The 22,773-nt window shown below is 47.1% G+C and overlaps 8 protein-coding genes across 8 annotated transcripts; 6 read left to right on the top strand and 2 right to left on the bottom strand.

The window, feature by feature from the left end:
• Positions 1 to 1,991: 1,991 nt before the first annotated feature.
• EDB93DRAFT_445180 (uncharacterized protein) lies at positions 1,992 to 3,039 on the top strand. Its single transcript, XM_041456400.1, has 2 exons — positions 1,992 to 2,516; positions 2,578 to 3,039. The coding sequence occupies exons 1-2, from the start codon at positions 2,084 to 2,086 to the stop codon at positions 2,895 to 2,897; spliced, it is 753 nt and encodes a 250-aa protein (XP_041312847.1). The 5' UTR covers positions 1,992 to 2,083; the 3' UTR covers positions 2,898 to 3,039.
• On the top strand, positions 2,821 to 3,892 carry EDB93DRAFT_445176 (uncharacterized protein). Its single transcript, XM_041456399.1, has 6 exons — positions 2,821 to 3,184; positions 3,244 to 3,391; positions 3,448 to 3,500; positions 3,563 to 3,668; positions 3,729 to 3,821; positions 3,884 to 3,892. The coding sequence occupies exons 1-5, from the start codon at positions 3,039 to 3,041 to the stop codon at positions 3,747 to 3,749; spliced, it is 474 nt and encodes a 157-aa protein (XP_041312846.1). The 5' UTR covers positions 2,821 to 3,038; the 3' UTR covers positions 3,750 to 3,821; positions 3,884 to 3,892.
• On the top strand, positions 3,874 to 5,405 carry EDB93DRAFT_445125 (D-isomer specific 2-hydroxyacid dehydrogenase). Its single transcript, XM_041456398.1, has 5 exons — positions 3,874 to 3,928; positions 3,985 to 4,054; positions 4,105 to 4,166; positions 4,226 to 4,987; positions 5,034 to 5,405. Exons 2-5 carry the CDS (start codon positions 4,030 to 4,032, stop codon positions 5,262 to 5,264), a joined length of 1,080 nt encoding a protein of 359 aa, XP_041312845.1. The 5' UTR covers positions 3,874 to 3,928; positions 3,985 to 4,029; the 3' UTR covers positions 5,265 to 5,405.
• Positions 5,406 to 9,459: 4,054 nt separating this feature from the next.
• Positions 9,460 to 11,015, top strand: EDB93DRAFT_444989 (uncharacterized protein). Its single transcript, XM_041456397.1, has 2 exons — positions 9,460 to 9,648; positions 9,710 to 11,015. Exons 1-2 carry the CDS (start codon positions 9,643 to 9,645, stop codon positions 10,922 to 10,924), a joined length of 1,221 nt encoding a protein of 406 aa, XP_041312844.1. The 5' UTR covers positions 9,460 to 9,642; the 3' UTR covers positions 10,925 to 11,015.
• Positions 11,016 to 11,044: 29 nt separating this feature from the next.
• EDB93DRAFT_444873 (uncharacterized protein) lies at positions 11,045 to 12,328 on the bottom strand. The gene is made up of 3 exons (XM_041456396.1): positions 11,511 to 12,328; positions 11,246 to 11,440; positions 11,045 to 11,183 (listed from the first exon to the last, which is right to left on the bottom strand). Exons 1-3 carry the CDS (start codon positions 12,113 to 12,115, stop codon positions 11,165 to 11,167), a joined length of 819 nt encoding a protein of 272 aa, XP_041312843.1. The 5' UTR covers positions 12,116 to 12,328; the 3' UTR covers positions 11,045 to 11,164.
• A 1-nt stretch (position 12,329) lies between these two features.
• On the bottom strand, positions 12,330 to 16,296 carry EDB93DRAFT_444749 (uncharacterized protein). The gene is made up of 12 exons (XM_041456395.1): positions 15,817 to 16,296; positions 15,696 to 15,764; positions 15,597 to 15,639; positions 15,186 to 15,535; positions 14,835 to 15,132; positions 14,581 to 14,783; positions 14,020 to 14,530; positions 13,635 to 13,967; positions 13,301 to 13,587; positions 13,082 to 13,247; positions 12,797 to 13,032; positions 12,330 to 12,747 (listed from the first exon to the last, which is right to left on the bottom strand). The coding sequence occupies exons 1-12, from the start codon at positions 15,913 to 15,915 to the stop codon at positions 12,445 to 12,447; spliced, it is 2,898 nt and encodes a 965-aa protein (XP_041312842.1). The 5' UTR covers positions 15,916 to 16,296; the 3' UTR covers positions 12,330 to 12,444.
• A 1,020-nt stretch (positions 16,297 to 17,316) lies between these two features.
• EDB93DRAFT_1334446 (uncharacterized protein) lies at positions 17,317 to 18,598 on the top strand (the record flags this gene model as incomplete). Its single annotated transcript, XM_041455279.1, has 7 exons — positions 17,317 to 17,417; positions 17,472 to 17,594; positions 17,829 to 17,905; positions 17,965 to 17,987; positions 18,038 to 18,151; positions 18,230 to 18,469; positions 18,567 to 18,598. Exons 1-7 carry the CDS (start codon positions 17,358 to 17,360, stop codon positions 18,596 to 18,598), a joined length of 669 nt encoding a protein of 222 aa, XP_041312841.1. The 5' UTR covers positions 17,317 to 17,357.
• Positions 18,599 to 19,872: 1,274 nt separating this feature from the next.
• EDB93DRAFT_1118098 (uncharacterized protein) lies at positions 19,873 to 21,191 on the top strand. Its single transcript, XM_041448404.1, has 3 exons — positions 19,873 to 20,382; positions 20,437 to 20,507; positions 20,557 to 21,191. Exons 1-3 carry the CDS (start codon positions 20,339 to 20,341, stop codon positions 21,054 to 21,056), a joined length of 615 nt encoding a protein of 204 aa, XP_041312840.1. The 5' UTR covers positions 19,873 to 20,338; the 3' UTR covers positions 21,057 to 21,191.
• The last annotated feature ends 1,582 nt before the right edge of the window (positions 21,192 to 22,773 follow it).

Raw genomic sequence — 22,773 nt, 5'->3', positions numbered from 1 at the left:
CCAGCAGGGATTTTTTGATGCCTCTCAGCAAGTCCATGTTTAAGCAGTAAAGCCTCCCAAACATCTGCATTATAGGGGCACACTGGGTGGAGACACCTGAGTGCGAGTGCAGTACTGGGCTCCATGTGAGGGTGACAAACAACCGGAGCAGATATGGTGTTCGTTGTCAGAACGAGTTGCACAACCTCTTCCACATTGCCAATCGATGCAGAGAGGTTTTTCGGTGGTGTGAGTGAGCAGTTGATGATTGGCACGTTTGCTGACAGAGGTGAAGGAGTTGTCCCAGATTCTGTTGGTGGAACACTCAATGAAGGAATGAGTGTGTTGCTTGAGACAAATGGTGCACACGGCTGGTGGGCATTGTTCATGTGCACCGCTGGAACAACCCGCATTTCCATGTGTTGCATGTTCACTGCAAGTGTTCTTGGTGCGAGCTGAAGCTGAGGAGCTATGCTGTTGATCAATGGGTGTGCTTCAACGGTCATAGGGAGTGTTTGCACTGCATGAAGCTCCTTTCTTGGAGTGATTGCTGGAAGTGTCATTGATGTATGCAACAGAGTGAATATTGTGCATGCACTGAACAATTAAAGATGATTAATTGATGCCCATAATTACATATAACACTAAGCCATAATGCAAACATATATTTCACATTGCATAATGCATAATGCACATTGCAAAACGCATAATGCACAATGCATGTCACATATCGCACACTGCAACAATGCATATCGCACACCACATAACGCACAACACACAACACATATTGCATAATGCCCACTGCACAACACATAATGCACACCACACCACGCACAATGCCACCGCACAATGCACAACACACGCCACATGCCACAAAGTGTAACACAGATATTAACTCACCTTGAGATCATATTCCTGGTTCACTCTCTCCCAGTCAGCATGGTAAAGCTGATCATAAACACTGGATAACTCCGCAGAGTCAATTATAGAAATGTTCCAGGCCCCAGCAGGTAGTGGAATGGCTTGGTGCCATGCCTGACATTGTTCTTCTTGATAGGTGAGCAGAGCACACATCTCAAGAACATTGTCTGAGGTCCAGTACTTGTGTAACATCAGTGCACCAAAGAAATTGACTAACATAAGGATACGTGTGTTGGCCCAGCCATGCTGTTCAAGGGAAGCGATGAAGCAAGGAATGGCGTGAGAGAAGTCGAGTGGAGTTAATAGGTGATCAGCAATTACGCCGGCGGCAGGCCGAGTGGTGCTTGCAGATATCCAGGTGGCAGAGCCGTCTACTCCAGCCATTGCAACCATGCTGTCTTCATCAGAAGCACGATAACTGGCTTTGGCATCGGCTAGACCTTTATTAGTCCAATAATATAATTCTACAAATTGAGCTTTGTCAAGTTTGCGCAAAGTGAAGTCAGCCACCAGGATCTCATCAGCGGCCCACTTGGGTCGTGGGCGATCTGGGATTGCAATGTGATGGATACAATTCTTTTTCCTGTCTTCCTCAGCAAGAATGGCATCTTGGATTTTTTGAGTAGCGAGACATTGTTCGGCAGCTTTGTTGAGTAAACATTGTTGCTCTGCTGCTTCCAGACTATCAGAGTCAAGTTGCATTTGCCATTGAACTTTGAGGGCGGAATTGGTGGGGATCTATATAGTCTTTAGCATGGCCGCCACTTGAGCAACATCTGTGGTGGGGCTCAATAAAGGGGTGCAGCATGCTTGAAAGACAGCCGAGGAAAAATCCGGTCATTGTTCTAGGTTAGGGTCTACCACAAGTCTGCTCATGATGCAGTGAAGCTGTTTTGATTAGAGTTATCGATGTTTTAGAGAGCAAAACTGGAGAAAACGATCGATATACAAGCGCTTGCGCCGAGCTGGTGGTAGTGAGGAGGAAGAAGGAGATCTCTTAACCTTAATTGATCCCCGCATAGACTTCGTTCTTTGCACGTGTTCGTGACTCACACTTACATAAAACTAGATTGTTGAACTTCTGCGGTCACCACCGACCAGATTCACCATCGACTCTCAATTCTGCACATCTGCACGCAAGGGACTCAGAGACTAGCAACATCTATATTCCACTGCTTAGCACATGTCGGATTTCAGTCGTGGCCTCAGGTTTATCCGCCTGGCAGCTTCTCTTTATGTTGCGATCGCGGTCATCTATACAACAAATCATATTCTGTCTCAAGTACGGACATTTGCGAGGCTATACATGGCCTCCTACGATACAGCTGCTGTCCAACAAGATGCCGAGGTCGCTGTTAAAACATCTCAGGAAATGTTACTTTGGCCTGCGTCCCCGTTGTTACCCGAACATACATCTGCCAGGGCAACAGACGAGATTCGAATGAGCGAAGATATTTTTCTGTCCAAGGCATTCTCGCAGTCGATGCACCCTCTTAATGTGATTCCCTACTACTACAGGGCTTCGAGGACATTCGAACAGAACGATATTACCATCACCACTCTCGTTACATTCAATCGATTCAAGGTCTTTTCCGAGCTTGTGACACGCTACCAAGGTCTGCTCCGGTCTTACAATCGTTTGTTCTCTCGATCCTCCCTCAATTTCTTTTGTCAAAGGTCCGATTTCTGCAACCGTTCATGATAAGCCTAGTGCAATACACGCCCTTCTGGATGCTTTGCACGACCTGTATACGTCAACACCCGCGATGTCAACCTATGTCGATATACACCTTGTTCTCACGCCCTTCGACCGTCAATTGAACACTTGGCGAAATGCTGCGCGTCTCTTTGCCCGTACCGAATTCGTCATGATGCTTGACGTCGACTTTGCCATTTGCACCGACTTCCGTTCTGCCATCAGGGCTAGTCTGGATGCCAAGATTGGACAAATTCTTAAGGAGGGACATGCTGCTCTTGTGATGCCTGCGTTCGAATAATATCAAACAGCAAGATGGCCTGGACCAGAAATATTTTCCTCGCGATAAGCAGGTCTAGATGACGAACGACATATTCTAGGAAGTCACTCAACGATACCATTTTAGACATTGCTTTCGCTGGTCAAGGCGAAGAAGATCGATATGTTTCACCGCACTTGGGCTCCTGGCCATAACGGCACCGATTATCCACGATTCTATTCCGCCACCCCTGGTGAAGTTTACAAGGTCACGCAGTACCACCCCGCATACGAACCTTACGTGATCTTCAGAAAGGAAGGGCCACCATGGTGCCAATCAAAACCGAGTCACAAATCTGTTTTGCTTTGTCTAATACAATCTTTTCCAGGTGCGATGAACGCTTTATTGGGTATGGAGGGAATAAGGCTGCTTGTCTCTACGAGATGTACCTCTCAGGGATGTCGTTCTATGTCCTTGCGGATCACTTCCTCGTGCACCAGAGTCATCCATACGAGGAGGAAGCGCGAAAACTTGAGGTATCCATTTTTCTTTCATAGTCAACAACAACTCTTGATATTGAGAATTATATCAGCGCAAGAGTAACCGTAAGATATATCAGGACTTCAAGGAGGAAGTTTGCCTCCGGTTTGTTCTTCGGCTTATCTCAACCGCTCACGGACGATGACGCATCATCTTTGGCTTCTTAGGTACTTGAAGCTCCACTACGATTCTGGAACACTTAACAGTAGCCACGGATACAATGTACAAGAGGAATGCAAGAAAATCAGAGGCGTAACGAAAATTGCTACTCTGGTGAGTTTCATGCTGATATTTGCATACCTTCGATGCAAGTGTCTGACGTTGCTTTAACAGATGATGGAGGGTATATTTTAGTAGGAATGTCAGTAATGGGGGATCTTCCGCTTGTATCAAACGAGGTTGTCAATCTCATCACTGACGAAAATGGTGTGAAAAATGATAGTTTGATATGCCTGTGATGATTGTGTCTAAATTTATCTGTCTTCAAGCTTTTTCTTATGGGAGTGGAACGTGAGCGACCTCATGGCATGTCGGTTAGTTAATTTAGTCCTATGTCCTCAACACGTGTTAGATTAATGAAAGATAACAGTTTCCTGAGTCTTGTTCTCCGCTACAAGCCTTGCGATAAACAGCAATGCTCCCCCGCGTGTTGTTGTGTGGTTGGTGTCTAGGTTTATTAGATGATCATTTGGACTCTGATGTGTTTCAGGTGAGATTAAGTATGTCCAAGACGAGTCGAAGGAGATGTTTCATGGGATCGCCGAACTCGTAGTAAGTTTACTTCCCTCTCAATGCACCTAACTTTATGTGTCATCATCTTTCCTCTTTAGCATCTGGTTTCAGAATCTCGTTCACATTTCCTCTCCTCATTCGGGCCTGGTGGGCCATATGAAGGGACTGTCGCCTTGTACAGGCTCAACAAATCTTCTGAACTCATAGGGAAATTTGACGGACCATTAATCCATGCTCTAGCCGATAAGAGCATGGTCCGCTGGATCGCTCAGAATAGCAGTGGTTACGATGAAATCGACGTGCAAGCCTGCAAAGAACGAGGCAAGTTCCTTAGTCAGAACCAACTGTTTCTAACGTGTATGTTTGTCCCAGGAATATTAGTGTCGAATACTCCAGGAGCGAATGATGATGCCACTGCCTCTGCCGCTTTATACCTTATGCTATCATGCCTGCGGCACTTTTCAATGGCAGAACGCTCCCTTCGCTCTGGTACATGGAAGACGCCTTATAATGCAGCGCAAACTCATGACGCTACTGGGCGCACGCTCGGTATTTTGGGCTTAGGTTGCATCGGCCTGAGATTCGCTCATTTTGCACACGCATTTCCGATGCGCATCATATACTTCTCACGAACGAAGGCAGAATCCGTACCAGACTGGTGCGAATATGTCTCAAGCATAGAGGAGCTGTGCAAGCAGGCTGACATACTGAGCCTGCATGTCCCTCTCAACCAATCCACAGCTGGTATGGTTGGAGAGAAGGAAATCAGGACCCTGCGACGGGGTAGCGTGCTTCTCAATACGTCACGAGGACGAATAGTGGACCAAGAGGCGATGATACGAGCACTAGAGGACGGTCATGTAACACTTCTTTCATCGTCCTGTCGTCTTTTCTCACAACTTTCAGCTTTCATCGGTCGGGTTGGATGTATACCCTGATGAACCGCGCGTAGATCCGCGCTTGTTGACCTTTCCACGATGTACGCTTCTGCCGCATATTGGAGGAGAGTCAGCAGAGTCATATAGAAGAAGAGAACTGCAAGCATTGGGAAACGTGAAAGCTTTTGTATTGGGCGGCGTCGGGGAAGATATTGTCCCTGAGCTGAGGACAGAAATCGGCAAATCGACTACGTTGTAATCGCCGGCAGCGTGCTGGACAAGGCATGGCATAGAAGCAACAGTTACCTTCCTTCGTTCAATGATAGAATGCGACTCGTATAATGGAGAAGAACAATCACTGCAAGCCTTATCAGAATGACTTATAACCTGCTTCGACAGCGCCACCGTTAAAATTGTCGCGCGTATCACTGGATCCTGTCCACACCGCCGCTCTTCAACCATCTTCTCCCTCGATCGGGGCTCATTAACACTGAGGTATCACACGAGAGTTTGACTTTATCCAGCGCAGAACTGCCAATGCATGTCGGTAGGGACAGAAAGCCTTCTTCATGCACTGCAGACAAACTGCCAGTGTGACAAAAGCAATTTTGACATTACCGCACCACGTTGTTCCCCATGTGTGAGCCCTCGGAGATATAGTGAGCTCCCCAGGGTGCTTTACGTTGATTGCGGTGGTTTTCCGACGTCGTATGACTTTCTATTCCACCAGTCCTCTGATACGGCTAGTATACTCATGCCGGTCCGCCACTGCAACATTACACACTTTTTCTTGGCATCAACCCGAAAGCGGGGCAGAAGGCTGCTTACTTACGAGCAAATTTGAAAAGCGTCATATATGAATGGACACTGCTGACTTATAATGTATTTCGCCATTTCCGCACGTTGCTGTTTCGTTGTATGCTGCACCATCCTGCACGAGGCTTTACGATAATTATGTGCTCGGTGGAATGAAGTCTAACATTCAATGAAAGTGTTATAGTATTGTTCGACGAAACCCAATAGTTTACAGGAGCCTGGGGATCTTGGAAAAGCATAGAAAATATACACGTCTGAAGGGACTCAACTTCTACACAAAGGATTAAAACTTTTTTTTCTTTTCTGAAAACAACTGTCCGGTTTTCTGTTGGTAGCAATCAAGTGTTCATGAGTATAAACAAGAGGATGATCGAAGATTGAGGATGTCGAACATACCACGCTGAGCCAACAGTCACTAACACTCTGGTACAAGACACAATGGAGAGGTCAAACAATCTACCTTCTTGGGGCTACACCATTCGGCTGATTTTGATATCTAGTGGGGTCTGGAGGCGGCCGGGACGGATTAACATTACTGGAAGCCTGGTCAACCACACCAATCATCAGCGACATGGTAGTACGTACGGCTTCCGGACATTGCTTGGTAGTTTGTTACTTCAATCAAAGTCAGTTCATCGCAACAGTTGGCGGTGATATATCTCGCACTCTTTATCATTTTTCTTAGAGTTAGTGCCATATAGGTTGATTTGTGGCCCCCTGGTTTGATATTGGTCGCTGTTATCGAACATCAATGGAGTTTTGGTACTGTAGCCATTAAGATGACATACCGTTCTCCGCATAAGAAATTGGCAAGTCTTCTCAACATGTCTGAGCTGGATGATCAGTGAGGCGACTAGGAATATATATATGCGAAATAAACGCCCGGTCACAGTACTATCACCTGATTCGGAATGCACAATCGATGGATAATGCACAATGCACTCCAGAGCTCACCACTCTACATATATTTCATTCGGAACAGCTGGTGGACAATTATTAGCATACATCCAATAATACTACCAATTCAAAATTTTAAAATCGGTGCTGTGAAGCCTTCCCGAGATGAAACATTGTGCGAGTGTGCCCAAAATGAGTGATTTTTGGACACTAAATCCAAGATCCACCCAGATCCCATTAACCTATCAACACAGAAAGTTCAAAATATGTGAAATGCACCATCCTGAATCTACTCCAGGTGTTTCTATGTCAATAGGACACCACCACAGCATGCTATTCGCGATTCATGAGCAAAGCGTGACGGTCAGGCTAGATTGGGAAATCACACTCTCGGCTTGGTTGAGTCTCCGCTTTCTTTGCATTCGGCAGAATCGGCACATACCAGCATCTGTTCCTTTGAAGACACCAGAGGACATTGTTACATTACAAGGACAGTCGACCAATGCCAAGGACAGCTCGAGTTTTTCGCAACCGCCCTTCACCACATTCACAACCTCCTCTCACACGCGAGGATCGTGAAAAACGTATCAAGGATGCAATCGATACATGGCGTGGGGGTGAAACTAAAAGCCTTCCTGCACCATTAAATAGAGTTTCAGCAAATAATGATCACTCAGCACATCCTAGTGTTTATTACTAGATATTATTCCCTCAATGAAATTTGATTTGGAGCTCGTTATTGAAGCTTGAAGTTATGAACGGTGCGGAACACTGGACTTTCATTCGCTTTGCACGCTGTCGGACTGTGAATATCATTGTGTATTGGCCGAGGTGCCGCGCGTGACATAGTGTGACGAAATTGTGCATTTCTATTGTGTTTTCGACACCTCAACTTCCAGTGCTGCCGCTGCAACAAGCTCGCAACAAAATTAAAAAATTCTTGTTGGGCCTAATGCACAGAGACCTAAAGTATACACTACAGTAGATCCGATACGAATATGTGTTGTTGTTGTGTTGCTATTCAGCAATAAGTGTAAATTGTGCATTTCCCGTCGAATGATAGTACCTGTTGTGTTCCTATCTGTCACCGCCACAGGAGCATCACTGGATTTACAGCAGTAAGCGACGGCTGTCCATTTTTGCCATCGAATGCAGTACCTGTCCATGTAGAATCATAGCCGTAAGGATTCCCAAGTCCTTGCAGTGTACAATAGATCACAAGTGGTCTATTATTATACCTAGGTGATTCGACGGCGGTGATGATCGCCCTAAACTGTGATATTTGACATGTGATCGTCGTCTCCGCGCTATGCGGCACATGCAGATCAAAGATAGAAAACAAAATTAAACAACCATTTGGTCTGAGACGTCATTCTGCACACATCGCAGGTACGTGACAACACCAAAGTTATCATTTTCCAAAATGAGGGTGTTAGAAGTCCGGGTCTACGAAGTTGACTGTGAGTGCTGAAGCGCTGATTGATCACCTATTTTTTGATATTGTTACAACTCGTGTGACTTCGGCTCCGACATCTCGAGTGGTGTTGCAGATTTAGCAAGAGCCGCTGGATTGTTCGCTGTATATGACGGGCAACGAGCACGATAAGAACGTAACTACCCTTGGTCCTGCTTGCTCACTGTTGAGAGTGAATAACCTTGTGATATGATCGAGTGATAAGACGACGACTTACTTTCTGTATGGTCGTGTCCACTCGAGCGAATCGTTTGACCGCCCCTAGAGAAAATCCCTCCATGAACGTAAAGGACAGGTTTTGGGGTCTTGGCTCCTCGTTCCGTGACGTATACGATCTAAAAAGATATTTGATGACATTAAACCAGCCGGAGCTGTAAGAAACATGCACATCGATTTTGCTGTGCGATAGAATTCGAAAGGAACTGGATAATATCATCAGCCACAAGACCGCCACAATCAATGTCGAAGTATCTGCAAAGTATAGGCTACATCACTGCTTTCTATTGTGTTCTAGAAACTGAACAACGTACCCTTCCTGTATTCCACGGACTACGCCACACAACGAAGGTTGGCGCCAGGCAGTTTATCCCCTCAGATACAGAGAGCTGCAGTCAGTGAGTGAACAATGAAAGATTGCCGAGGCAGTTCTAATACTTACGTGTCTTATTAGTCTTCCGTGACTCTTTTTGTTCGGGTGTTCTGGATGTACGTATGATGCTGTACTTGGTTATATGTAGGGATGAGTGGTTTCTTGGGCAACGCTACTAGTGCGACACTGGACGTACAGCAAGATTATTGTTTTGTATAGGACTTGCTGTTCGCATGTCATATATACAAACAGGAATGTCTATTACTTTTATAAACTTGGCCCTGGATTGATTTGACAAAAGTCAGAGAGATAGGCTCTGCCTCGTATCCGAGTCATGGTCTAGGCAAGATAGCACTCGTGTGGATAAAGAGATATTCCCACTCATCAATCCTGAGGCGCCCGCTCCAAAGCGACTGGAAGAACAGGTCAATAGTTCTCCGAGAAGACCAAGGGTGGTCAGGCAGAGTCTGGAACTGTTGCTCTACAAAATCCATGTGACTCGACAGGTCCGAGTCGAACTCCCGGCGGGTCAGGTGTAAGCCTTCCAAGCGGACTAGTACCTCAACCAGGGCGATGCCGCTTTGCGCTACGTCAGACGAGGCATGACATTCCTTCAGCCTCGAACTTCCAAGGGACCCTGCCTGGACTCGCCTGGACTAATTGATCCGAATTTGAATCAACAGTATTTTCGGGTCTTGACAGCGGGCAGAAGCGTTCCAGTATAAAGTGTTGATAGAGGACCCTACACGGAGTGAAGCTGCAAGTTGGAGCTCGTTGTGTCTCAGCATAGCCACGTGGCCCGTTTTCCTCTCAGCCTCGTGTGCCTCTCATTCCCAGCCACATCATTCTGGGCATCTGCCTATGGCGGTGAATATTTTCTCATCATTCTTCCGTTCCACACTAGTATTGATTTTAGGACTTTCTTTAGAATCATGACAATCCATTTAACGCTGTTTTCAATGCTTATTGTCGGCTCCTACATGACGAGCTCGTGCTGTTCCTCAAAGTCCGCAACCTGCCAACGTCGGGCGCGGACATAGAACTCGCATCGAGATTAGCCCAGCATGATTTCCACACCTATCATTTTCCGACGATGTCTAGTGATGCGCCAACATCTCTCATGGACAAAGGGAAAGACACGAGGACCACAGAACGTCCTGTAGATCTACCCGTCGAAGTTCTGGCTGATATATTTGATCATCTCGGTGATTGGGAGCTCTCTCGGGCATTAGGCGTTCCTACTTCCTTGCCTCCTCCTAGCGAATGGAGCAATCCTACACCCATCGACCTTTCCATGCTCACGGGTTGCATTTCCCTCATCCGTGCAGCAGATCCTGCAGCTAATCCTCCTTCGAGCCACGGGGCCATCGCGTCCGTGCGATTTGGTTACGTCAATGTGTTGGAGTTTTTTGTTACGCAATATCGCCCAGTATTTTTATCTATCTTCAAAGACGATTTGATCCCTTTTCATGCATCAAAGCACGGTCGCACAGACGTGCTGTCTTGGTGGAAACATGGCTTCGAGCAACATCCGGATCTAGTGCATCCACCAAAACCTGGGTCTATTGCTCGTGCCATCGACAGAGCTTCTCGTAGTGGCCAAGTAGGGTCTCTGGACTGGTGGGTAACTTCTGGGCTCCCGCTGGACTATACAGAAGCTGCTCTTGAAGGCGCTAGCGCTAGAAATCGCATTGATGTCCTGGAATGGTGGAAGTACCAGCATCTTGCCAACAATCTGCCCCTGAAGGTCGGGCGTGTCATGGAGTTAGCAAGTCAAGCGGGGCATGTGGATGTCCTCAAGTGGTGGGCGACGTCGCAGCTAGAGTATACATATGACCGTCATGTCATGCACCATGCCAGCTGTGTAGGGAAGGTGGAGGTCCTGCAGTGGTGGCTTGGAAGCGGTCTACAGATTATTTTTGACCAGGATGTGCTGACTGGTGCAACACGGCATAACCGTAGCGAAGTGCTGGAGTGGTGGGATAAGAGTGGGTTACCGATTCAATATCGTATGTGCGACATCGAAGAAGCACTTGAGGACGCGATTGGTGGTGGGGACAAAGCAAGGAGGTGGTGGAAGAATAAAGGTGTAGATTTTAATGCAAACGACAAGGAGTGGATGAAGCTGCAAAATTTGAACTAGCTGGGGTTTTCTGGAGTCATTCACGATACTCAAAAGTAATATTGATGTACCGGCAAGCCATGCCATACTTACGACCCTGCTTTGAGACTGACGTTTTCTCTTTGTACTATGTGTTGAGTCTGTTGCTTCGGATTGGTCCAACTGCGAACACACGAGGCTGACTGCAACCCATAAATTATCCATGCCGGTAACCACTAGAACTAACAACACGTTGGCTTGGTATACCTCTCCCCAGCGTTCTCACTGGGCATGTAGATGCCTAGATACAGAACCGTTAAAAACATGAATATTGAAGCAGTCGGAGTGGACATAGTCACATACCGTCCGAGAACTTTGTTCATCCGGAACATGTCAACCTTTTCAGTACCGAAAACAGCTCGCATGTTGTCGTCGCACATGATCTCACGTCTATTGGAAGGGTTTTGAAGTTCATGGCCACGAATGTACTCCCATAATCTCTTCACGACTTGGGGGCGCGAGAGTTTGTCCACGCCAACAACCACCGATAGAGGTTCGCTGTGAAATGAAGAAAAGATGAGGATATCGCACGGTAATAAAGGATATAGAACAGGGGCATTTGAAGCACCTGAGAATATATTCCTTCGCGAAACCCCCTCTTGCACCTCCACTGCGTTTCTTCTTTGGCTTCTCGTCATCTTCACCCTCATCCTCAGCACCAGAATCGACTATAGCCGCACTCTTCTTCGTCTTACGCTTTTTGGGCGTAGCAGATACACCGTTTGATGCGCCACGCCGCGACCGGGAGTTGAGCTCCGATGCAAGCTTTCTGGCCAACTCAGCATCGGCCTCCTCGACGCTTTTCACGCCCTTCTTTTTCTTCGTTGGCACTTTGACATCCTCCTCTTCCGATGCTTGCTCCTCTACAGCATCATATTGGTCCTCCGTATCTTCCCCTTGGTTATCCTGTTCCGTGCCTTCGTCTGTCTCTTCCTCCCGTTTCCTCTTCGATTCGTCTGTCTGTGCCTGCCGACTAACCACCTCATAGATAGTCGAAATCATAGTGTCCACTTCTGTCCTCCGTTCCTTCAGTCCTCGAGCGGTCAGGCCCAACGCGACGTCCTCCAATAATTTCTGTCGAACTCCCTTCGCACTGATGGTGCTCAAATCAACACCTGGAGCAGTCAGGATGCGCATAATGGGGCCTTCGAGATCTTCCAGGTTGAAGCTCATAGTGGCAATGGTGCTGGGTGCCAGCTCAGGCGTCGTAAAGGTTAACCACTGCTCGAGGTTTGAAAGGGGTTCAGTCACCAGACCAAGAAGCGTAAACTTGGAGTTATGCCCGACTTTACACTGATTCCCAGGCTGACGTTTATCTCGAATCTCGACACTTGGACAACCCGCGGTGCTCGCACAAGGGGCTGACTGTGCCAAATAACCACAAATAGGTGGCGGCAAAGCTTAGCTAGGTTTCAACTCTCAAATCGGATCTAATGACCCAAAGTTACGTTTTCATGTGCTGTCACGACTATATACTTGCATGATGCAGAAGGTGTGATGCGCTAATGCACGATGTTCCATTCCTGCCGGGCTGGATCGCCTGGGGGCGGGAACAATCCTAAATCTCTCTGACCCCCATGATCTTGCTGCTGTTCCGGTTCCTGACCTCTAGTTCTACGCACGATACGCGTGCGAACGTAGATCAGGAGAGCAACAAGAGCACAGAGAGCCACCAATAGCAATGTCTCCGTAAACTCATCTACTTCCTGCCTTTCGTGTCCACCACGAATGGCAGCTTCGAAATAGTCTTCGGGACCGAAATCGGTGTCCCTTTCGTTTTCCGCGTTTCTTCTCTCTCGTGCCCACTGTGTTCGAGGATAAGAAAGCGTGTGGCGAGATGGAGGAAATACTCACTTGAACTGGATCATCTTCCTCCTCAGCAGCAGGCGCTGTACGGGCGGATTCACCCTGCCTTCTTCTGCGGAAATCTTCGCTAGCTTTTCCTATATACCATTTCCCATCATCCTCAAACTCTTCAGTGGCCCTCTCCTCCTTGTGAGAGGCAGGTTGAGCATCGCCACCTTTCTGAGAAGCGTCTTTGGAACCACTATCTATTTCCTGTTTCAAGCGAGCCCTTTCTGCTACAGACACTGAAAGCATATTAGCCGAGATCATGAACCATAGTAAGACGTGCCACACTTTTGTCTGCATCATATTTCCACAAATCAAGACCATCCTTGCCACCCTGAAGAGTATACCACAGACTACGAGCATACAACTTCACTAGTGAGAGCATCACAGGCAAGTATGCTTCGGTATTCGTCTCAACCGCCATGTCATAATGCCTTTTCGCAAGATGGAAATCCTGTCAAGAGTGTTCATGACGGGCAAGTAATATCCAAGGGTCAAAATTCTTACCCGAGGTACGCCAATACCATTCTCATACATCCAACCTAGATTCCACATTGCCAGCGCACTGAGTTGCGTATCAGCAGCGCTCTGATAATATTTGGCAGCTTTTTCCCATCTAAGTGCCTCAGGTTCATCAGGGACACCAAGCCCGTGATAATAGTAGTCGCCGACTTTGACTAGTGCATCGATGTTTTGCTGAGCAGCAGAACGCGTCCACTGAGTGAGCGCAAGGAGAGCGGTATCATTGGATGCCTCGATAGGGGCGAGCCGTGTAAGACGAAGCATGCTCCTGTCTGTAAATAGATCAGATTACGATCGACTTTCATTTGGGGTCATGTACCTTGGTCTAGAACATAAGCGAGATTATTTTGTGCCATCTCAGACCCTCTTTCCGCCGCAACCCACCATTTGAGGATCGCAATTTCCTTGCCACGCTCGGTGCCGCTATACCAGGCAGCTTCGGCATCTGTCAGAAGGTCATCATCCCAAACTCCCCGCTCAGCAACAAGTTTGAAGAATGAAACTGCAGAAGCACAAAAGCCTGCAAAGCCTTCATTTGCAATGCGCATGTTCAAGGTGTGAATCTTCGCAAGGTAAAAGTGGGCCTCAAATGTCGAGCCAAAGCGCACTGCAGCTTCGAAGTACGTGATAGCGAGCTTGAATTCGCCACGGTCTGCTTGTTGTTGAGCAAATGCAAGCGTTCGTTTGAGGAAATATAGGCTCACAATAGTTGTACTTTCCAAGATTGACGTGAGCTTCTGCGAGCTCCTGACCTGCAGCCCTAGTGAAGTGTACAAGGGCTACCTTCATATCCTGGCGTCCAGGCACTAACCCATCTCTCCACATGACACCTAGTAGATTGTGGCATTCCCTATCCTCAAATTGGGCCCCTCGTTCAAACCACATCATGGCCATCGCGTAGTCCTGCTGCACGCCCTCGCCCCGAAGATACATTCGCCCGAGATATGCCGCGCTCTTTGGTGCGAATCCAGGATGCTTGACATTTTCAACCTTGTAACCAGGTGTATTATGCTGTAAGGGATTCGTAGGATCACGAGGCCAAAGCTGCCGTGCAATCTGAAGGAAGTAAACCTGAGCTTGCTGGAAGTCCTGAGGGACGCGTCCAACCCCCTCCGAGCCAGAACCAATCCCACCCGCAGAAGAGTAGATGCTACCCTGGTAATAAATCTTCCCCAATTTGTACGCAAAGTCTGTTTCTCCTCTGTCGGCATTGAACTAAACTTACATAAGTAGAAAAAAATGAAATTGTAAATGAAAAAACACACAATGTAGTACTCCAGAACGTCATCCCAGGTCTCGCCAGCAGTCTGTGCTAGGCCAGCCTTTACAGCGGGCTTGACAACATTAAGGCCGGTGGATGCAACACTAGCGCCCGGCCCAAACACACCCCCATCTAGGTCAGACAGCCGTGTTGAGGTCTGCGGCAGAGTCTGGCCACCAGGGGGACCAGACAAGAACATCGACATCGCTAGGATGCTTTGTAAGAACTTTGGAGACTCAGAAATTATTGTTCATTCACCTTCATCTGCAGCAGCCTCGTACCATTCGACTGCGCGTCCGCAGTGTTCAACTGTGCTGATACCGCTCCAGTACCGATACCCCAGAGCCATTTGTGCACCTTTATGACCACCCTGAGCAGCAAATGTGTAATATAACAATGCTTGGGCTTGGTCAATGGGAACGACATCGGCGTAACCTGTTGCATGGAAGAAGGCGAGAAGAGCTTGCGAAGAAGCGTTGCCTGTCAGTTCAGCGTGGTGCAAGAGCGAATCATATGCAAGTTTAGGATCGGACGGAAATTGGGAGCTCGGAGGGAACTAAACACATAAGTCACACGTTGAGTTTTGGAACACGTGGAAGCGAAGCCTACCAGAGATATATGCCCAAGCGTAAAAAGCGCATCCAGATTCCCCAGTTCAGCAGAATGTTGCAGCAGATCCACCACTTTTATTGCTTTTCCATGCATCTCCTCATCCCTTCTCCTCGTAGCACTTCCATTGGGTCTACTGAGCAGACGGAAAAGAGAGAATTGTTGACGAAGTTTAAGTGCTATACGGATTGCACTCCCTAGAGGGCCTTGGCCTTGTGGATTAGGAAGGAGCGCAGAGAGAAGAGAAGGTGTTGTAGTAGTTGGTTGAGAGAATACGTTGTGGGTATGAGATGGCGGATGTGCGGTGAGGTTAGAAAGTGTGAATAGAGCAGACTTGTATGCTCTTGTCGCTACGCGCGTTATATGTTAGATATGTTATATTCCCGAAGCGCTAAAGGAAACCCTACTCACCCTCTGCACTCCGGTCTAACTCTTGTTCCGAATATACGGTAGCCTGTACAAGAATGAGTACTGTCGAAACATGAGGATATCTTGAATCTGCCTGCGTACGTCACTTGGTACTTGAGCATTTTGTTGCACACTGGGCTCCAGCTCCAACTGGGTGGTCTCTATACTATCCTAATAAAAATGTTAGTACTATTCATGACTGTACAGCCATCGTAACACCGACTGTTTGAGGCTGGGCTGAGGCAGAAAACGCGGCAAGCGCCACCAAGCCAAAGGCTAACCACGTTGCCCGCCTTGAACTTGCATGTTTTCGAGGGCTCATGGCTTCATGAATGGGTGTAGTTTATAGAAATCCTAGAAGCCGAATTAGTAATTGTCACTTGCAGTCGAACGAGCTGCGTTCTTCCCAGCGGAACCCGGAAATGCCACGTTTGCAGTTACTTATCTGATAAGATAGCGCTGATCAGAATCGTGCTCATTCCATCCAGGTCCAGACTTGTTCCATTTCCACCCATCGTCTTTGAGAGGCTACGATGCCAACCAAGTATAAGGATGCACACCTCCGAGCCTGGATAGAAATCTGGCAAGCTGAGACTATGATCACGAGCACAGAACAAAGTGTGACGCGGCACGCCGCGGAGGCGACCATCAGGAGTCTCTTGCTGCCGCATTGACAACAAATGTATGTCATATAACTTTGACTATTCTGCGGCTCAAGAAACGTTGAATTGTGTCGACCTGACTCAGAGTAATGGCTAGGCTGTGCCGCAGCATTAATCATGGCCTGTTCTGCATGCCCAAGTCGCGTGTAACACAAGGCCTAATACCTCGAATCTACTTTACTAGCGGAGCTCCAGCCTCGTTTAATCTCCCCTGGAGTCATTTGCCTCCCTCACAGAGACTGCGACGCCAGTACCAAATATACAACTCTGAGTGCGGAAAAGTTTGAGAAATTTGCCCACCAGCAGGCGCTGCGACCTAGCCTCGTAACAAGTCGCGTTAATTTGAGATGGAGCATGTGTGGGTAGTATACGTCAGTCGGGTCACGAGGCTACTAAGCCGCAACCATGAGCAGTCAACGTGTCGCTGGCAGACCCAAATTTATTAAAAACACGAACTTCAAGCACTCCTGAAAAAATTCATTTCTCGAAATGCAGTGGCGGCTAGAAGCGTCTCTTACCACATTGATAACGGATGCACACGAGGCTACCCTGCAACTCAAGCAACGTTGGGACGCGCAGTCTTGACCTGTTCCTCATGTCCGAATAGCGTCTAAAATAATATTTGGCAAATGTCATTCCCACTAGACTTATCAACAAAGGCCAAAAGCTATCTACGGTGTCGTATCATATTACATAATTAGCACAACTGAAATTTCTACATCAGGTGAACTTGACTCACTCTCCCAGGACGAACGTTGAAACCAGTGCAGGAGCGTCGCGAGTATAATACTTGCCATTGACCAAGAACGTAATTCATGCTGTGTGGAATGGTGATCACCGCATAAACGCCCATGGAGGCCTCCCTGATTCGGAGGAAATACAGTTGCAAATTACTGACAGGTTCCGATGAGCCCAGGTACTACCGCAGGAGATATGAAACAAGAAGCACTGCCGCGCTATATCAAATGCGAATAGATCGAACATGCTTGAAACAGGAGGAAAAGTTCGATGACAGTTCAAAAGAACGCCATCATCTCAAGTTGGCCTTCAATAAATTAACAACTTCAAGTTGTCATGCGCTTGCACTCGTACTAAACACATCATGATGGCCCGAGCCAGAATGAGAGTCAGACTGGGCTCCTTGGATTCCACACGACAGTTGGTGAGCGGAGGAATGGAATTTTCAAGCATAATCAAACCCTTCTAACTTGTTCAGAGATACAGTCGACGTCGGACACCGTATTCAGCATATACGGAGAAAGGGCCGAATGTGCCCCTTGCTTTCATTGGCACATCCATTGCAATCTCCTCTATAGAAGTCAAATTTGGAATGATTCATGTGCGTGAGGAGTTCTCTTAAAGTGGTGTATGGAGACCGCTCATTCATGCATTTTAAGCTGAAGGATGCAAGGCAGGAAAAGCGATAGGGAGATTGAAAGCACCTCCACGACTGTGAGTAGTCATCACACCTCTACTTTACCTTCAAGTTACCCACGACCGGTTATTTTTTATTAGCGCTGTGAATGATCCAACCTTTGCTGAAACTGACATCTTGGTGTAAGTATGTCCCCAGGATTCAAGCGACTCGATGGGCTGGTTGTCGCGTAATGATATTTTCAAGTGCACACAATACTTCAGATTTGATGGAAGGTATGTCAGCGGGAACCTTATGTACTAGTCTGAGTATCTAGCAGTAGCAATAACCGCAGGAAATTATCTGTCAGACCGGGAGGTGAGTTTTCGTCACTTTATTCTCCATCTCTAATTCTACAAGACAAACAGTGTCGGTGAGTATGAAACCCGTGAGGTACTTACTACGGCTGCAGTACCGAAATTTTGATGTGCGTGAGACCGGTCTCGCCTTGTGCTCTTTGGTCCCGGGTACTGCCGTGTCTAGTAAGTATCACTTTTACTACCGCTCCCGCACTTCACAGATCCCTCATATACTTTTACATACTCACCTTATTTCTATAGGCGCTGATTTAGATTTGGAGTTTTATAATCAGCCGAATGTCTTATCTGAGCCTTACACTGGCGCTCGCCACTCGCGAAGGGACAACGGTGCCTGCTTGTGTTTCACCATCGACGTACGACGGACAGCTAGCGTCCAGCGGCAAACAGGACCTACCACGGTGTATCTTCCCGTGGGTCTGGAAGGAGCTGTGGATGGCAAAGATATAGACGTCATGGCTGCTCATCTTCAAAACAATCTTGGTGCGCAAGCTCAATAAACACCAACTAGGACAGTGGCAGCAACGACCAGCGCAACTTTATCGTCGTCTTCATCTAGTAACTCTGCCTCGTTCTTTAGAAATTGAATGGTCAAATCACCCATGGTGGTAGATGCTGTCGATATTCCGTACTATCTACTAGCCTGCTGTCTAGTATTTTGTACAGATTATCCTACAGATTCATTTTCAAATTTGTCTTCGCATTCAGGTATATGCTAATCTGGATCATCTAGCCGCCCATTAACATAATCATACAAAGAAGCATTCTTCAGTGCAGCGTGAACATCGTCCGGGAAAACGCTTCACGGTAACCGTAATATTTGCCTATAATTGTCACGATACTGACTTTATTGAGTGGCTTTCTATATTGAATGTTTGCCAATGAATTTAGGGGCTGGCAGGATTGTAGCAAGCGCAATTGTATAATTTAAAATTATAAGGACCAAGTTATGGATGTACTCACTCCCATGCAGGCGCCACGTTCAATCTGATCCGCCGATATTTTCTTCTGCCATTCGACGCTTAGCACTGATGCGCCCATAGTACAAAGAATCAGATACTGCAGAACGAGCGTCATTACTTTGAACTGCTGTAACCGCGTGCGTTCGTGCCGTACCGTAGCTAGATCTAATCGTCATGTACTCACTTTTGTCACTTTGATATCAATTGTAACTTGAACATGGGACTCCGTGCACCGCAAGAATTTCTGAGTTCACGTCTCTAAAACTTCCCGACTCCTCGGCATTTGATGATCTTGCTCGCCGTTTAGAGAAGCCGAACCAACGTGTAGACGACGGCATTCGTCGCACACTCTACAACAGGCTAATGCACTCGCGACGGAATTAATCATGTTTGGCAATGTGCACGCGGTACTTATCTCATGCGGGAGCGAGTGTTGTGGAAGGTGTTTACTGTGTGCCTTCTTTCGATAAAGACGGATATGATTTGATCCAGCCGATTTCCTTGTGTTGACGCAGGACTGGAGCTTTGGTGATTAATATCGGGTTTGCACCACCGTCTTGACGCCCATTTTCAGTATTTTCGATAAGACCAACACACGACTTTAGTCTGCAGTTTAGAGGGACAATTACTAGAAACGATACAATGATGCCAACGATACCCACGCAAATCTCCCATTTGTTACTACTGTTTATTGCCGGGTGTTCGAAGTCCTAACTGCCTCGGATTTGTGACGCGGTAAAGTACTTCAGTCTTTTCATGTGCATTGAAAGTAATTCAAAGCAACTGTTTCAAGTCGCAAGCAGCTTATCAATATCAAAATGTACACTTTACATGTTTTCTTGTAATTTCTTGTCCACCTCCCGATTATGTACTTAGAATATAATTATATATTTTCGGTCAATTGTAAAATCTTCATTGATTTCGTGATACACGACTCTAGCATGGGTTCAGCCAACTTCACGACTATATCTAACAATTTGGTAAGGCAAGGTTATGCCATTGCTACTAGTTTCGGCCTTTTCCAACTTCCAACAGCCAAAACACTTACTTATGCCAACGGCCGTCCACGAGGACATTTTCCCAACAAGATCTTGGCACTACTACCCGCGCTTCACCAGGCCCACTCATGCAACACGCTTCCTGCGCTCGCGTTTCATTAATGACGACGTCACGACAAACTCGGAGGCCCGTGATCTATAAAAACGAGATTCCTCAGCTGCATCCATGGACCTTTCCCGTTCTTCCCTATTTCTAATCACTGGATCTGCTGGAGACAATATCACTCCTTGCCCACCAACTCGGTGATTCGCAGGATGTACCCAAGCTTCTAAGGTGCGTATATTTTAATTATTCCTTGATTTAATCGACGAGACTCAGCAGTAACACAAATATGGCCTCTTTCAACAATGGCTTGGCCATTGATCCTTTCGAGGAGTGCGTTTCTTTCTCATAAGTTGTGATTCACTAGTGATAATTTGGTTCTTCTAGTCGAAACATAGTTGTGGCGGATATTACCACCAATATACTACATGCCCCGCAGCCTCAGCGTCGATGCCTTAGTAAGTAGGGTAATGATTGTTGAGGAAACTGTTCTCACATGTTATCCAGATACTATACCCACCTCTTACTCGCCTGTGGGCAACCAAGCAATTGGATTGAGCATCCCTCGACCTTCTGCTCCTATCTTTAATCAACCACAACCTCACCATGCTCTGCTCTATGACAACATTAGTAGCTCCAGTTCATCCCATACCGACTCCTCCAACGAGCACCATATTACCCATCCTTGCAGTTGGGACGACACAGGAACACCTTGCGGTTACGAGTTTATATCCAAGAATATTGTTGCTCACTTTCGCCAACATCATCAGATTGATGTCGACTCGGACAAATCGTTCACTTGTTGCTGGATCACACCCAACGCCGGCCGTTGTGGAAGGAAGTTCAAGGTCGGAGGCTTTGAACGCCACATTGTTACCCACATCGGTATTAAATTCAGGTGTTCCGTTTGCAGGAAGAGGATGGCGGCTCGGAAGGATCTCGCTGCTAAGCATCGTCGGTACCACGCAGCTTGCACTAAGGCAACTTTTGACACTATCAGAGACTGACGCATTCCTTTCCGATAATATTCACGCTTCCATTACAATGTGTGTTGGACGGTTCGGTACCTTAACATGCTATGTTGCGTCGTGTAATTATTAGAGCTGCGCTCTTAATATTAATGCAATTGATATTTAGATTTACGTGCTCACACTAGACTGATGCTGATCACTCAATACCCTCCAATATTCCGAGAACGGGTGAGCCTCATTGATAGACCGCCTCAACAAGTTAGCTTTCGTGGAGGACAGAGCACATGCCATGGTGTTATAGCCCCCACACGCAAGTAGATCCAGATCTAAATGCGATTCATACGGTCAGTGTATCAGTACTTCAGTCACTGAGGATTCTCACAATTGCCAATCTCGGGCTATAGTGTATTCTAATTCATCGACACCATTTCTACGCTAACCCGATAGGGTTATTTTGTTGTTTCCCTAGTGATTGCAGGCTGGCAAATGCATGTATTTCTACAACGCCAGGTTTGGATGAATTCCGGCACTCACCACGCGCAGTCTAAAGTACGTCTTTGTGTTTTATAATTGTTCCCTTATCACGTTCCTCTGGGCGCCAGCCAGTAGCTAATTCAAGCTCGATGTTCCCTGGTCCTGCGCGCTAGAGCCAAGCACTTTTGTTTCCTCGACAGCAACACCCTGAATATCCCTTTCTCGTCGTGATATCGAGCTTACCTTTTATGTTAGTATTCAAACCAGTCGGAGGGACACAATTGGTTGGTATTTCTCGCATCTGCAGCTGCTGTAACCAGTATACTGATTTGAATATTTGCTCGAGGTTCCCGTAACACGGCTTAGCTTAAAACCACGGTCCTGGCGGTCGTCCACGGTACTGCGTATTTAAACGACATCAACCAGTCTTCAATCTAAAAATCTACGAGATTTCTATGCAGGGACGGTTTCCCACTGTCTGCCAAGTCCTAATCATGTACATCGCGTTTAAACAATTTCGACACTGTATACTGATTCAAGAACATTGTATCCGATTTTGATGTTCCATCCCTGTCGCACTATACGACTCGTTCGATGTACACTTGGCCTGCGACGCCACGAGCCGATGCATAAATTTAGCGCGCGAATGACACTTATGCATCTAAACTGTGAATTTCGAACATAGCGAGCCTCATCAAGTTCCCCTTCTCGAGTGTCGGTGGACTTATTGTGCACGAGGTTTATAGGTTTCTTGCTACGGTTGGCAGCACAATATGGCGCAGCTGAATCGGTCCGGCATTGCACTTATCGTGATGCGGCGGAAATGCTCCTTTATAGATGTGTTCAGTGCGTAGCTGGAACAGCGGGGACGTCTCCGTGGAGATAAGAAAAATCAATTCGTCTTGTATACGACGGAGAAACATGCACATTTTGCGTTGGAGTAGGGAACTATTAGAAGGTCGCGGGTGGCAGGAGATTCGGTGTTTAGAGCGGAGTTAGCGGAGGGGTCTCGGGAGCAGTAGTAATACCTCCAGAGTCCAACATCCAGAGCAGCCCACTCTGACACTATCTCAAATGCATGACTATCTGTATACAACAGATTTGAGGTCCAGCCCATTTCCATTTCCATTTCCACTTCAACATTTCCCGTATTTCTAAGAGACTGTGATGCCAGCCCGGCGTAAGAACACAAAGACAGAATTTCGGCAAGCGGACGGTGACCATGAACATCGAGCGTGCTACGGTCTTTGGATTGAAGACCGTGACATGAAGGAACCCC

The sequence above is a fragment of the Suillus bovinus genome (genome assembly GCF_016758785.1).
Source record: "Suillus bovinus strain UH-Sbo-P2 chromosome Unknown EDB93scaffold_3, whole genome shotgun sequence".
Classification (NCBI taxonomy): Eukaryota; Fungi; Basidiomycota; class Agaricomycetes; order Boletales; family Suillaceae; genus Suillus; species Suillus bovinus.
This window is presented reverse-complemented; position numbering and strand designations above follow the sequence as displayed.

Coding starts and splice junctions, on each gene's coding strand:
- EDB93DRAFT_445180 (XM_041456400.1), top strand. CDS start 2,084: ATGTCGGATTTCAGTCGTGGCCTCAGGTTTATCCGCCTGGCAGCTTCT. Junction 2,517..2,577: donor GCTTGTGACACGCTACCAAG/GTCTGCTCCGGT, acceptor CTTTTGTCAAAG/GTCCGATTTCTGCAACCGTT.
- EDB93DRAFT_445176 (XM_041456399.1), top strand. CDS start 3,039: ATGTTTCACCGCACTTGGGCTCCTGGCCATAACGGCACCGATTATCCA. Junction 3,392..3,447: donor AGGAAGCGCGAAAACTTGAG/GTATCCATTTTT, acceptor GAATTATATCAG/CGCAAGAGTAACCGTAAGAT. Junction 3,669..3,728: donor TAACGAAAATTGCTACTCTG/GTGAGTTTCATG, acceptor TTGCTTTAACAG/ATGATGGAGGGTATATTTTA.
- EDB93DRAFT_445125 (XM_041456398.1), top strand. CDS start 4,030: ATGCTCCCCCGCGTGTTGTTGTGTG. Junction 4,055..4,104: donor CCCCCGCGTGTTGTTGTGTG/GTTGGTGTCTAG, acceptor GATGTGTTTCAG/GTGAGATTAAGTATGTCCAA. Junction 4,988..5,033: donor GAGCACTAGAGGACGGTCAT/GTAACACTTCTT, acceptor CACAACTTTCAG/CTTTCATCGGTCGGGTTGGA.
- EDB93DRAFT_444873 (XM_041456396.1), bottom strand. CDS start 12,115: ATGAGCTTCAACCTGGAAGATCTCGAAGGCCCCATTATGCGCATCCTG. Junction 11,441..11,510: donor GCGAAGGAATATATTCTCAG/GTGCTTCAAATG, acceptor TTCATTTCACAG/CGAACCTCTATCGGTGGTTG.
- EDB93DRAFT_444749 (XM_041456395.1), bottom strand. CDS start 15,915: ATGAGCCCTCGAAAACATGCAAGTTCAAGGCGGGCAACGTGGTTAGCC. Junction 15,536..15,596: donor GTTAGACCGGAGTGCAGAGG/GTGAGTAGGGTT, acceptor TAACGCGCGTAG/CGACAAGAGCATACAAGTCT. Junction 13,588..13,634: donor CGCTTATGTTCTAGACCAAG/GTACATGACCCC, acceptor ATCTATTTACAG/ACAGGAGCATGCTTCGTCTT.
- EDB93DRAFT_1118098 (XM_041448404.1), top strand. CDS start 20,339: ATGGCCTCTTTCAACAATGGCTTGGCCATTGATCCTTTCGAGGA. Junction 20,383..20,436: donor GCCATTGATCCTTTCGAGGA/GTGCGTTTCTTT, acceptor TGGTTCTTCTAG/TCGAAACATAGTTGTGGCGG. Junction 20,508..20,556: donor GCCTCAGCGTCGATGCCTTA/GTAAGTAGGGTA, acceptor CATGTTATCCAG/ATACTATACCCACCTCTTAC.